This window comes from Cydia pomonella, chromosome 12 (assembly GCF_033807575.1).
Source record: "Cydia pomonella isolate Wapato2018A chromosome 12, ilCydPomo1, whole genome shotgun sequence".
In the NCBI taxonomy this organism is placed as follows: Eukaryota; Metazoa; Arthropoda; class Insecta; order Lepidoptera; family Tortricidae; genus Cydia; species Cydia pomonella.
The window spans coordinates 1,700,078-1,715,851 of record NC_084714.1 but is presented as its reverse complement, the minus strand read 5'-3'; the positions used below and the strand labels follow the sequence as shown (position 1 = coordinate 1,715,851).

At 36.1% G+C, this 15,774-nt stretch overlaps 1 protein-coding gene across 2 annotated transcripts in view; it reads right to left on the bottom strand.

Moving 5' to 3' along the window:
* Positions 1-15,774, bottom strand: part of LOC133523256 (uncharacterized) — a 240,081-nt gene that overhangs the window by 6,986 nt on the left and 217,321 nt on the right. For both annotated transcript variants that reach the window (XM_061858742.1, XM_061858743.1), the window contains one exon: positions 74-167. In XM_061858742.1, coding sequence (XP_061714726.1) covers positions 74-167 — 94 coding nt within the window. The remainder of the gene's footprint in view (positions 1-73; positions 168-15,774) is intronic.

Here is a 15,774-nt window from a genome sequence, read left to right as displayed (position 1 = left end):
ATAGCTAACAGCCATTTAAAAATCAGTATGTTGCACAAGATAAACTACATGAGATGCGTGTACATAGATTTACCTTCCGTGAGACTTTGGAGCGGTGTGTAGACGCGACAGAGGGCGCCACCGCGCTGCGGTAGGAGTACACGCTGCGCGGCGCACGAGACTGCCGGCTGAAACAAACATACAATACATCACAAAATGAATAAATATTATAGGATATCGTTACACAAATTGCAAATTAACTAAGTTCCACAATAAGCTCAAGAAAGCTTGCGTTGTGGGTACTCGGACAGCGATATAATTATCTAATATACAAATACTTAAATACAGACTCTGACTGCATAGACTGATTGTATGTAGGTGGTACGTCGGTTCCTCTCTCTGCGGCCCTGACCACCGGCAGCTTGGGCCCTGCCCCGCTGCTGGCGGCACCCTAGGTTAGGTTATTTTTATAATGTGTTTATATACTTTTTGTATTGTTTTGGGTTTTTATATTTTACTTTTTTATTGATATTATAAACGGCCTAGCCTAAAATCAAAAATAAATAAAGAGAATAATAATAATAAAATAAAAAAGCCATTTATTTCTTGTATAGTACAATGTCAAACATTAATTTACTTTCAATAAATTCATTATTTTCTAATAGTTTTAAGTTAATATTTAGTCAATAATGTTATATAATATTAATAAACTTTTTTAACTAAATTATTATAATATTTAAAAGCAAGAACCCCCTCTTAGGTAAACGCCTCCTCCAGAGTAAGCCAGTCGGATCTATCTCGAGCTCTATGTATCCAGTTTCTCCCTGAGACTTTTATTATTTCATCTGACCATCGTCTATAGTTTGCCGCTGTTACGTTTTCCTGGTCCTGTCCACAATATTCTCACCTAATCTAATATGAATTAAAGTTTCTCCGTTGTGAATCATTAACGGGTGATGTCAATCTTCGTGTCGTGGTTTAACATGCGCGATCATTTGTCAACTTGGGAAACCACCAACAGACTCCGCAAATTGTAGTTTTTATAGAAGACTCGTGCTCTCCGAACAGCCTCTCTTAAATTAAAATATTGCGCCCCGAACTGCTGACCTGCGCTATAACTGGCCTACTGTTTTACTGTTTCACTATGTACACCTTGTTTGTGCAACTTGCCCGTTGAAATTCTACATCTACCTCATTTTTCATTTTTAATGTGTAATTTCTGGATCTCTCGAACTTATATTTTTTTAATTATGATAATTACAAACCATGTAATTTTAGTGATACTGCATGCTTTAGTACTTAGAAATAAATCTGTAATATTATTGTTTACGTTTATCGTATTATATTAATGCATGTTTGTTGAACCAAACATTTGTAAAACTTAAATACTTTATCTACGCAATGTATAAATAATAATTATGAATTCTATGTACCTATTCATCAAATTTTATAGAAAAATGTTTCTCATATAAGTGAAATGTAAATTTCTTTTTGAGAAAATAAAAATATTCTTTAACCCGAACTGCACCACTCAGTTGTATATACCATTTTAATGTTAACAGGTCTACTTGGAATTACGCCCATATTGTATTATCCAGCTGCCCTTTTGGGCAGCTGGGTACAAGTTTGTGACAACCTTACTGTGTTCTTGCGCGGTGTCTGCATTTACGCAAACATTTAAGGCGTCGGTCTAGTGGCGGATTTACAGGCTAAGTAGGCTGAAGCCTAGGGGTCGGTCCACTGTTACTTTATACACTGTGCTTGAGGTACCTACGTATAGATATTTCATATTGTCAATCTACCGTCTCGACTAGCAAAAGTTCTAGGTCTAGGAACAAGTAACGTATTTAACTTTGACATGCATAAACTGTGTCAATACAAATAATTTTCACATGCCCTAGGGCCGAGCATATCAAGGGTCAATAATGTACACTTAATGATATCTAATGTAACATATGTTCTTGTGAATAAACTTTCATTCATTCATTCATTCATTCATTTAAGTAATGGAAGTGATCAATGCTTGTCACACAACGCAGATGCCCCGGTCACGATCACGACGAACAACGAATTCCGCCTCAAGGCCGGTCCGTGGTAGCACGACCATGTCATGATCGTACACGACACATCGCAGATTAAGGTGAGACCCGCTCAAGGTGCGTAGCCAACGTGCCAATCGTTTACGATCCGTTGCGAACGAAACACAACTGTCACTGTCGCACTAATATGGAAGTGATAGATAAGATAGATAGATAGATCCGTTTATTTGTTTGCCACAATACACACAGGAAATACAATTAATAAAATGACAAAAAAACAGATAATACAAAATTATACGAGAGAAATACACATTTATACAAAAGCGAAGTAGAAAAAAAAATACATTTAAATAATACTGTTCCATACATATAGGAAATGTGTGCGTCGCAGCAAAACAAAAGGGAATAGAGATGACTACCTTTGTTAAAAAAAAAAAAAAAAAAAGAGATGACTACCCTACGCTACGTCAATTTAAATGTTTATACAGCGTGTATTTTTGATACGACTGCATAATCAAAGGGTACATAGTTGGTTTAGGCTTCAATAAGCACACTTTCATAGGTTTTATAAAAAATGGACGACTTTTATTTTTCCATAAAAAACCAACTCAGCAAGCAATGTATCATTACTTTGTTTAAACTCAAAACGTCGTATTTAATGAAGCGACGTCACAACTGTCACAAGTGACCATGATGTACGAAATACATTGCCGGTCGAAATATTTTCAAAAATTAATAACGCTCCGGTTTAAGACTAAACAAACAAAATATTTCTGAATCGCGACGACCGGTTTGGCCTAGTGGGTAGTGACCCTGCCTACGAAGCTGATGGTCCCGGGTTCAAATCCTGGTAAGGGCATTTATTCGTGTGATGAGCATGGATATTTGTTCCTGAGTCATGGGTATTTTCTATGTATTTAAGTATTTATATATTATATATATCGTTGTCTAAGTACCCTCAACACAAGCCTTATTGAGCTTACTGTGGGACTTAGTCAATTTGTGTAATAATGTCCTATAATATTTATTTATTTATATTTATTATTTATTTATATATATAGCACAGAAACCTACGTCTAGTCTAAGTTTGCGGTTATATCAGAAATATACACACTGTATAGTCCGTAAATTTCAAAAATAAAGTGATCTGTACCCCTAGTGTAACTTTGATCGACATCATAACGTGACGAACGCGTTTGCGTTAAGTCTCATTTTGTATAGGATTTTGAGGTTCCAAAACGTCCCGCTTGGCGCGCTCTTTCGAAATCCAATACAAAATGAGACTAAACGCAAACGCGTACGTCACGTTTGGAAATCGAATTTATTTACACTAGGGGTACTGATCGAGGCAGTGTTTTTACTTTTTACATACACATCACTTCACACCTAATCTTAAGAATTTTTTTCTATCGTAAATTTTTTTATTTTATTAATATTATAGGACATTATTACACAAATTGACTAAGTCCCACAGTAACCTCAATAAGGCATGTGTTGAGGGTACTTAGAAAACGATATGTATAATATATAAATAATTATAAATACTTAAATACATAGAAAACCCCCATGACTCAGGAACAAATATCCATGCTCATCACACGAATAAATGCCCTTACCAGGATTTGAACCCGGGACCATCACTGGGTGGGTCACTACCCACTAGGCCAAACCGGTCGTCGAAATTTACAACATTGATACGATTACGAAACAAAACAACATCATTTATTTGCACTTTAATGTTTAACTAAGCTGCTGTCGACTTCCCATAGTGATAGAAATCCCTGTGTAAATGAATCCTAAAGGGCGAACCTAAATAACTGTGTGAACCCACGTCAACCTAAAAAAACTACCTAAAACTTCGATTGTTTTGTTACCTACTTCTATTAATAATTTATGACACGTAACTCTATATAAATAAGCAATTAGGTAAATATTATTTATTGTGCACCATACAGTTTAATTTTATTTATATGATAAAACTAGCTTTCAAATTTTATGAAACATCCATAAAGAAGCCAATTAACCCAATAAATAACTCAGGGTCACCCATATTAATCAAAAATACTTCGAATAAACCTTTTTTTATTCCCTTTCAATTCAAATCGTGTTCCAAGACCAATCAAGTACAAAAAGGCTAAAATGGACATAACGAGCCGATACGAGTAGGCTGAACAAATATTTGACTTCAAATAAATGTCAAAGCTTGTTAGTAAAAAGCCTTAAGCCTTTTTGAGATTTTGGGAGCGTTACCACTTTACTGTGTTTACTGAGTAGAGTGAGGGTGAAGTGAGTTTTATTCGTCCGAATCATAGAGGAACAATTTGACAGAGGCCGCGCCACTGACGATCAGCTGTGATACTGCAATGGCGGACGGTTTCAATGTGTGGGTGCACGGATTGAGTACATTAATTACACCTTTCTAGCTCGGTGATAAGGTTCAATTTAGTATGACAAAAAAGTGAGAGCGCCCACCACTTTAGGTACAACTTCATGGCTTAATATCGCATGTTACGAAAGATAACGTGATAATTGATTAACTTCTCTATGACAATTTATCCTGTCTCTTTTTTTTATTTCGATCGGTATAATTTTTGCAACATGCGACCACGCATGCCGTATTTCATTTTTTACTTCGAAAAATTAAGGCACTGACTACTTAATCTGACTGACGGCAGATTGGTGGATGACGCCATCGAGATGTGTCACGCGTAAATACTAAATTCAGATCGTATGATAATGTTTTGATAAAGTACTAAACAACGATTATTTTTAATATTTAATCATAGGTATTGACCGAAGCGTTAGCGAAGGTCTCCCTTTCAGCTTGGTCAGAAATGCTTTCGTATACAGGTCGCAATTCTCGACTGATTTTCATGTAATTTTGTGAATAGGTTCAATGATTAAACATTGTTTGTCAATTCAGTTTTTGGAAATATTTCAAAATTGCGGAGCCATGGGGGTTCGCGGGGTCTTCTCACAGAGCTATTAGTTACTAAAAGTTTTAGTTTTACTTCGGTTTTTCTCAACCGCTTTCAGTTTACATACCGTCTACCGTCTACCGTCTACGGTCTACTGCCACCGTCTCGTCGTCGTCGTTTAGGTCTTACCGTTTATCACCTTTTCGTTATTCTATAGAGTGCCTAGAATACTACGAAAAATAACTCATAATGGCGATCCTAATGTAGAAAAACTATAAGGGTTCCGTTTTATGCCATTTGGCTACGGAACCCTAAAAATGGCTAATAACGAAACTAGGAAATAGCTATATAGAATAGAATAGAATAATTTTTATTCGTAGACACAGACACATTAAATTACATGATATAACAAAAATAAAGGAAGTATAAAGTGCCACGAAATGGCCTCATCTCAGCATGTTGCTGGTGGCTTCCAGCGCTGATCTTCCGATGAGACCATCAAGTGAGAAAAATCACGAAAGGTCAAAGGAAAGGGGAAAGGACAAGAAGGAAAAAGACATAAAATAATATAGAGTGAACAAATTGAAAAATATATAAAAGATAACGACTAAATTAAGTAAAGATTATTTTTATATCAAGCATCGTAAACATAACACTGTATCGGTCCGGTCCAACCGTACCTTGGCTGAACATTACAGCTGCATACGCAACAAGCGCCAACGGTAGCTACACGAACTAAAGCTAGAAGTAATAAATGTAATAATTTACGATGTATACGAATTTTGTGTGTTGTCAAACTGTGCAAACCATATCCAATCGACTTAACCGTGAGTTCCCGTATTAGTACATCAAGTTGACAGCCGCTAATAAAGATTTAGTCCCGACGCGGACGAAAAACGAGATTTTAGACGTCCACTATAAAAAATAAAAAACATCTTTATAAAAAGAAACCAGTTAAAGCTAAACGTGAGGCCGTAACAATCAAAATACCTATTAAACATCTTTGTATGGCTCTTGGAATTGATTTTTAAAGTCAGGACAGTGGGAGTATAGAATCAAATGAAGTGGTTAGTGTGAGCAGAGATGTGAAAAATACTTTATAAAAAGTATTTAAATACAAAATACAAATACTTCCTTGATATACTATTTCAAATGCAAAATACAAAATAGGTTTCAAATTTGTATTTAAAATACTAAATACAAAATAGGTATTTTCAAAATGCTTTTTTAAAATACAAATACTTTGCGATAAAAGATACTCTTAAATAGTGAATACCTAGTCTGAATTAAAAAGTTAGTATTGCTCCGAATTTACAAGTTGGAAAAGCTTTCTTTATTCTTTAAAAATAGTGTGTATATCAGTCCTCTAGAGTACAAATTTTGTGTCTCCTCATGTTTACCGGTTGAATGGACTTTTAAGTGATGGTTTTTAACGGTCAATTATTAAAAGCATTAATTTATATTTGTAATGTTTTACAGCTAGTATATACCTCTCGTTGGTTGGTGAAAACGTCTCGTTTGTGTTTCACCAGGGCAGAAAAGTTTGTTTACCTCTCGTGCCTTGAAACCCTTGCAACGCTTAAGATTCAACATTTTTAATCTCTCGCTACGCTTGTGGTCATTTGCGGCGTTACTAAACAGATTCACCAGTTCCATGTTAAAATAATAAATAAATATTATAGGACATTACTACACAAATTGACTAAGTCCCACAGTAATAAGCTCATTAAGGCTTGTGTTGTGGGTAATAGACAATGATAAATATTTATAAATACTTAAGCACATATACATAAGGTCGATATTTAAACGATAGATACAATAACAGCTTCGACAGGAAAACATAACTAAGTATGTAATAATAGTATTAAGCAAACGCGGATCGGTCCGCGCGATCTTGCCAACTATTATATAAACCCTAGAGGTTTTCAATAGTGGCTTATTGTGTTAAACCCTGTTTCAAAAAATTCATAGTGAATAAATACACAAAAAAAAAACAGAAAACACCCATGACTCAGGAATAAATATCTGTGTTCATCACACAAATAAATGCCCTTACCAGGATTTGAACCCGGGACCATCGGCTTCATAGGCAGGGTCACTACCCACTAGGCCAGACCGGTCGCCATAAAAGAATGAGAGAGTTGAAAGGATTGTAACAACGTCAGAAGATATTGTAACTCCTACTTACTTCACCTAATAAAAAGTATTTTGTATTTTGAAAATAGAAAATAGGTCCCAAAAACAATTTGAAATAAAATACAAAATAGTTTTCTTTAAAAGGTATTTAAATACAAAATACAAAATAGGTATTTTGCATTTTGTATTTGCATTTGAAATACAAGTATTTCAAATAAGTCACATCTCTGAGTGTGAGTAATAGACGTTATTTGTTAGCTTGGGTAAGTGATTCCGCCGTAAAGCGATAAACGTGCGTTAAGTTTATACTTTAGAAAGCTGTGAAAGGGGCTCGTATGTAAAATGTCCTACTAATATTATAAACAGACATAGAAGTTTTTGTGGCACAATAAAGTGTTATACAAAATGAAATATCGACATGTCTGTTATCGATGTTACCTTAACGTTACCTATATACCTTTTAGGAAGTGAAGATAGCTACCGCAAAATACACAACACGTTCGATATCTTCTTTAATATATTGGTCGTTTTCTATTCTTTTAGCACTGTATACCACGGTTTATGTTTTTATTTTTAAGTACAAAATAAATGTCAATAAAGAAATTATGTAAAGATTTGTAATTAATTTTCATTCTTGAAATTTCTCGGTAATTAACAGCAAGTAGAATTTACATCTCTTAATTATTAATCTATGACTGACTTATCGATAACAGATTTATCGATGTATAATTTTTTCAAACACTCGTTTTTGACACAAAAACTTCTATGTCTGATTATAAACGTTGGGAAAATATGTTAGTATAGTCGACGAATGACACTTTTTGTGATCTTTTCACAGTTTAAGGAAACGTCTACCTATACCTAAGTAATGTTACCAACATACGCTTTTTTTTGTGCCCATGTCTTTTTTATCTCCTTAATAAATAAATAGTCAGCTTACTTAATTAAATGAAAACTGTGGAACAATTAAAAGGGTATGAAAATAACTTATAACCTGGATTTATATTTTGGGGCTTTTTATAATGAGAGTCATCCAGACGAAAAGGAGGCAGGAGAAGTCAGCGTGTAGTAGGTGCTTAAGCATTAACCTATTTATTTTATTTTATTACCACAATAAACAACTTGACAACAATTACATAAATATGAATACTAACTTATTTATAAAATAAAACTAAAAACCGGCCAAGTGCGAGTCGGACTCGCGCACTGAGGGTTCCGTACAAACCTGTAGGTATATAAGTAAAAGTTCACCCATCACGACAATATCGAGTCATATCAATTATTAAAAATATTTTTATTATTTGATATGATGTAACTAGAAATTTACGGTATTCGCAGTTTTTCCGTTATCTGTGCTATAAGACGTTGCTTCGTACCAAATTTCAAGATTCTGAGTTCAGGGGAAGTACCCTGTAGGTTTTGATTCCCTTGCGAGTGTCGAAAGTTTGCGGAAATTTGCGACATAAACGGCTGTATCTTTTGATTGCGTCGGTTTAGAAATTTGATTTTTTCACAGTTCCAAGGGACAGTAAACTTGAGTATTTGATATAAATTGATACCTTGATACCTCCACGCGTTCCTGACAAAAAGGGTCTTGACAGACAGACAGACGGACAAAGTGATCCTATAAGGGTTCCGTTTTTTCCTTTCGAGGTATGCAACCCTAAAAATGAATACTAAATAAGACTAAAAGACGTCTAAAAAAATTGGCCCCTTCGGGATAGGTAGTGCCGACGATGCTGGCAGCATTTCCCCGCTGTATTGCGATGCTAATACGTGGCGCGAATGAAATTTATATGGACAAAGGCGAACATATCCTTTTAAGGGATTTCCTTCAGTTAACCTACCTGGATAGTTAGTGAGGATTCAGCTTAGCTTCAAACGCAATTAATAAATAAGCAAGAGTCGACATATCTTCAAATCCATACTAATATTATAAATGTGGAAGTTGTCTGTCTGTCTTAATATTGAACCGATTTAGTTGAAATTTGGTATAGAGTTAGTTTAAGGCCCGAGGAAGGACATAGGATAGTTTTTTTTAACAATCATCATCATTCCACGCCGACGTTGTCACGGGCAGGGCAGACGTTAGTAGTATCATTATAAAAAGGAGCTTAATAACCAAAAAGTCAACGTACGAGACCGTCCGCCACAAAAACCCAAAATTAAGGTAAGTAGGCTCACGTAGACACAAAAAGTATTAAAAAACGTTGTTATGTACCGAAAAAATCCCCAAATCAACATCGTGACGCCCGGCGTGACGGATCGAGTGTACTTTCCGGCCTGTCCTTAGTCACGTCATAATTATATGTGTCTGCGCCAGTGGTGATGCGTCAATCAGACCTGGTGGGCAAGCCAGAGGGTATAGTAACCACCCCTATAATGGGACTGGCACCAGTAATGGGATGGTAGACACAAATTCTGTAAAGTAATTATTTATAATCAGTTATTAAACTCTGGCAAAATTTTACCGAAAACAAGAGCCAATTGAGATGCTTAAGTTTTTATTTTTCATTGATTTTTGTTTGTTTTAAATATTAATGGCGCCATACATCCCATGACTGGAGCAAAAACACATAGTTTAAATTTGTTAATAATATTGAAACCAATTGCAGTATCTATAATTAAATACATAGAAAACATAAAGGACGAAAAGGACATTCAACTTTTTACGCATAGAGCAGTATAAACTTTGGAAGTGTCGGTGAAATATTAAAAATACTCCAAATTGTCTCTTAAATGTCCCATGATTGGTGCCGTTGACCTACCATGCTTTATGAAGTAGGTACATATAAGTTTAGAAAAAGAGTCCAAAATCAAAACGTCACTATTATTATGTTAAACACATTTTACTTTCCTCATATTCGAAATGAAAAGTAGACTGTTTAATTCGGGTAAACGGCGTTCGAGCCCTAAACTACCTCTACACCTACAGTAATGAGTGTCTTTCATCCCTTGGTTAACAATCTACTATTTCTTACCAACCACCTCAATTAAACGGCAGGCCTATAGATAGCTGGACGACATAGTTTTTGTTTCTAACATTCCATGTTTTTTAGCCTTCAACCAAAGTGCATCCCAATTCCCAAGTGCATTCACTCGTAATGCACTTTGGTAGCAGGTGGTCACAGAACCATGAAATTCCAAATATCATTGCTATTAAGTCAATTAACTACTTTTTACCACAATATTCTGGTCACACGCTTTCAAAACCCAAATCCGAAACAATTCTCATTTACCCACAAAAAGCGAAGACGATAGGCTGGAGGAAAGGACAAACTCTTTTGAAGTGCCGCCTGTTCCACTTTACAAGAAAAAGGGTATTTTGGTACGTGATGGACTGGATAGACTTTTGAGTAACCAGAGAGTAGTAAATTAATAGAGTGGTGATGAGGTGTTCTTGGAGCTTGGGACGCATGTTAGTGTGGGATGCTTCCTGCGTAGAAACACTGGCATCGGTCACCTCCAACGGACTAATATAAAAGCGGGCGGAGCGGCGGAAAGCGTCGAAATATAGAAACGTAATAAAAATAAGAGCCGTGGAAGAGAGTACCATTTTGAAACTCTAGTCTAGGTCCATGGAGTCCCAGCGCGCACAAGTTTATTGCAGAAATCGCGAAGCGTTTGGCTGACGTAACTGGTGACCGAAGAGCTGGCGGCTTCCTCGCACATCGTATCAGCATTCCGTTAAGTTTATGGCACTAATAAATGAAATTCATGTCTAAAACTGTTAGTTTCAGCTGTACAGTGAGCTGCAAAATTGCATGGAGAACTTATGAATGAATTCATTGTTAAAGTCGCCATGCACGTTTACAGCTGATGGTACCTACCTTCGTGCCTAATACTTACAGGTAAGGTCAATTTGACACACTCACAAAGCTAAAATATAAATATAGTAAGCGTTGTAATTCGGTTGTCAGTCTTCTATATTTACTAGCCTTTGTAATAGTGTAGTAATTTAGTAACAAATGACTTGTCACGGCACGGATGATGTCGTGACGTCTTGTTTCGGGATCACGGCTGTGACGCCTGTGACAGTCATGGTTGTGAGCAGTGTGCATCTCAGTTTGGCTGACTTTTGAGAGAAAATATCTGAGAAATGACCTAGTGACTATAACAATAATAATTTAGTAACAAATTACTTGTCACGGTACGGGTGATGTCGTGACGTCTTGTTTCGGGATCGCGGCTGTGACGCTTGCAACTGTCATGGTTGTGAGCAGTGTGCATCACGGTTTGGCTGACTTTTGAGAGAAAATACCTGGGAGATGACCTAGTGACTATAACAATAATAATTTAGTAACAAATGACTTGTCACGGCACGGATGATGTCGTGACGTCTTGTTTCGGGATCACGGCTGTGACGCCTGTGACAGTCATGGTTGTGAGCAGTGTGCATCTCAGTTTGGCTGACTTTTGAGAGAAAATATCTGAGAAATGACCTAGTGACTATAACAATAATAATTTAGTAACAAATTACTTGTCACGGTACGGGTGATGTCGTGACGTCTTGTTTCGGGATCGCGGCTGTGACGCTTGTAACTGTCATGGTTATGAGCAGTGTGCATCACGGTTTGGCTGACTTTTGGGAGAAAATATCTGAAAGATGACCTAGCTATAGTCTGTATCTTTAGGTATTTAAAAAAAGGTAAACAAACAATTTGTACATTTTCGGGTAGTTTTAATATTTATTGGTTAACCAACCAAATACAAAACCGCCTGGATCTGTCACTGAACGACCTGACTTTAAACCTACTTTATTTGATCATGTAATGTTTTCATCTACCCTCAACTGCCTTAAGGAGCCATTTGAGGGTAGATTTTGTTTACCTTTTTTTAAATACCATAAGATACAGACTATAGTGACTATAACAATTCACACATATTTGCAAAATTATTTGGTTAAGAGACACACTAACCTGCTGCGAACGCCGCTCCTATACAATCGAAATTACGCTCTCATTTTAAGAGCAATAGGGACTACTTTGGATGGAAAAACGGCCGTGGTTTCTCCATACAAAGGTAGTCCCCATTTTCCTCACTGGATATTAACATTATGGAAGATATTTTTACATTATTTAACCATAGCTACATTTGATATTTTTTGATATTTTTATTAAGTATTTTAAAAATTAGGAGCGTAACAGTTTTCATACAAATTTTGAAATGCACCTAACTCTTCTTATAATATATTTATTATAATATATTCTCATTCGATTTTGAACACTCAAGAGGGTCATTACCAGTTGGTGTGGTGAAAATATACATACCACATGACGTATAAATGCCTTACCTATGTAATTAACAGTAAAATGTACGTACATTTGTTCCGTTGAAACTACCAATTCAAGACAAGCCGTTAGAAGTTCAACTCTGCGCAAATTCAAACCGTTCATCGGCTCACGTGGCTCGGAGCCAATAACTCATCTGCATTCGCCATTAATTGGGTCGGCGGCGTTCGTTCCCACACTGCTGTCTACAATGAAAGGTCTTAAGGTACTTGAATCATACACTGCCCGATTCGAAGAATGAATAAGACAGATTTAAGATCTTGGAAAGATCTTTAAAAGATCGATAACTAAACGACATGTCAAAATTGACGTTTATTTCGATTCCGCTGTGATCCCAATTGGTTGCCCGAATCGAGTTACTTCTGTCAATTATACGACATACAAACGATATCTAAATGAGAACTTATCTAAACCAGAACTTATCGTTATCGTATCTCGTTCTTCGAATCGGGCCGTTAGAGTTTTTAATTTTAGGGTATAGAAAGGACATAGTCGAGAACGAGATGAAAGGCATAGACCACCATGCCATGCCATGCCATGCCATGTCTTGAACAGTAAACGCGATTATAATACGTAGATCATAGTGGTGTTGCATGGCCTAAACCACACGAATCATCACATACGCAAATATATAAAAAATCGCATTAATTTTGTGACCTATTTACTTTTAGGATGAGAACAATTCTATCTTGTACTTTAAGAGGAAAGGGGACGGCCGTTTTTCTACACAAACGTAGTCCTCATTTTCCTCTATGGATATTGGCATTATGGAAAATATTTTTACTAATAGGGTAATATTTTTACAAACATAACATTAAAACATTTTTTTACATAAAGGGGCATGTAGCTGCAGTGTTTCAGCCACGGTGAGTCCCACCGCTCGGCCAACGTGCTCAGTATTCACTCTTGTAACTCTTATAATAATTAAAGAAAGAAAACAAAATCAAAAGTAGGGGGCATAGCTGTGGTTGATATACATCAAATTGTGTCAAAATATTTTCAATAATGTTAATATCCAGAGAGGAAAATGAGGACTGTTTGTATGAAAAGGTGATTTCGCGCGGGACCTCCACTTTCGTCTTAAAGTAAAAAAATATATATATATAATAATAATAAATATATATATATATATATATATATATAAGTATCGATAGATCTGTAAACATTGTATCGATAGATCTGTAGACATTGTATCGATATATCTGTAAACATTGTATCGATATATCTGTAAACATTGTATCGATATATCTGTAAACATTGTATCGATAGATCTGTAAACATTGTATCGATATATCTGTAGACATTGTATCGATATATCTGTAAACATTGTATCGATATATCTGTAAACATTGTATCGATATATCTTTAAACATTGTATCGATAGATCTGTAAACATTGTATCGATAGATCTGTAAACATTGTATTTTTTTTATACTAAATAAACAAACAACAAACAAACAAGCATACGGCCCGCCTGATGGTAAGCAGTCTCCGTAGCCTATGTACGCCTGCAACTCCAGAGGAGTTACATGCGCGTTGCCGACCCTAAACCCGCCCCCCCCCCCCCGTTGAGCTCTGGCTCTGGTTGGTCTGGTATTGATATATCTGTATACATTGTATCGATAGATCTGTAAACATTGTATGCGGTCAGTGCCAAGTTAATGCAGTTCAAATACAATGTTTGTTGACAGCTCGAGCGCAAAGCGTCTCCGTTTCAGCTTGGTCAATTGTCATTCGTTTTACAAGGGGATAAAGTTGTTGTTTAACCTCTCGTGCTAATATTTATACCCGATCAAGCGAAAAATTCCAAAGAAGAACCACGAACGTAGCGAATGGTTCGAAAATGAAATCTAGAGCGTTGTGAGGGTTTCAAGGCACGGTTAAACAAACTTTGCCATTGAGTGAAACACAAAAAAATTCACCACACCAACGCAAGGTAAATACGTAAAAAAGAATCTCTTATTCCACAGAATACATCATATGAGACACATTTCATAACCCCCACAGCTACTTCTCTCTGTTTTGTCTAAAGGTTGACTGGTAGACAATGACTTTTGGCACCAAGTCCGTCCATTTTATAAAACTACTTATATTTTATACGGTGCCTCAAAAAAATAAAACATAAATAGTGATACATGAAACCATTCGTCAGATTAAAAAAGGGACATCCATCCTTCGCGCCTACTTTTTCAGAACAATGAAAATGGGTTACTTTACGTAGAATTTCCCATAATATTGTTGAGAAAAGGGTGATCTATGTCTAGAACATTCTTGTTCTCTGCCAACAGCTAAACTAAGAAACATACTTAAAACTTAATTTACCAGCTAAACTAAGAAACACACTTAAAATTTTGCCTACCACTCTTTATTACTGCTAATCATGCAATCTTTAACGGCACTGCTAACGCCGGTATCGAACCTGCGACCCCACATTTAGGTCGCCGGTTGCCACCGATACCCACATATCGATGGATCGAATCGATTGTTATCTGTGAATAAGATCACTGGACCAATAGTTACGCCGTTTATACCGTAAAGTAAGTCTAGACTACCTCTAATAGAGCCCGCATTATGAAGCTTGTAAGCTTTGGTTGCAACTTTCATGAACATGAATTCGACGACCGATCTGGCCTAGTGGGTAGTGACCCTGCGTATGAAGCTGATGGTCCTGGGTTCGAATCCCAGTAAGGGCATTTATTCGTGTGATTAGCATGGATATTTGTTCCTGAGTCATGGGTGTTTTCTATGTGTTTAAGTATTTATACATATATATATTATATATATCGTTGTCTAAGTACCCTTAACACAAGCCTTATTGAGCTTACTGTGGGACTTAGTCAGTTTGTGTAATAATGTCCTATAATTTTTTTTTTTTTTGTAATGAATTTTCGGAAATGATTTTTACGCCTACGACTCTAATCGGTTAAACAAAAGCTTTTGTTTCTTTTATGTAGAGGCGTAGTCATCGTATCATAGTATCTGATGCCAAAGCAACTACCTATGTCACTTATAAGTTATCGCGATAGTATTAAGGTTCAAATTTATGTACGTTAACTATTACGTTACGTTATTCTGAGTTAACGAGTTTTGGTAATGTAGGACGTTCGGTTGCCTGTTAGATATTTGAACCATATAAATAAAATTTATTAAACAAGTTTTTTCCCGTTCAGTAAGTAACGGTAGCTAATTAAATTCATGCGTCATTTTATGATTAAATACCAGGTTACAAATACTACGTACAAAATTAAATAATACCTACCTTACTCTGACAACTCGAAAATGTATTAATTTATTTGCAAACGTTACTAACTGACGCGCCCGCAAAATGCTTCCTCGAGTGCGGTGTATGTTTATGAGCAACTCTTCGTGATTTTTATACTAGGTCGGTGGCAAACAAGCATACGGCCCGCC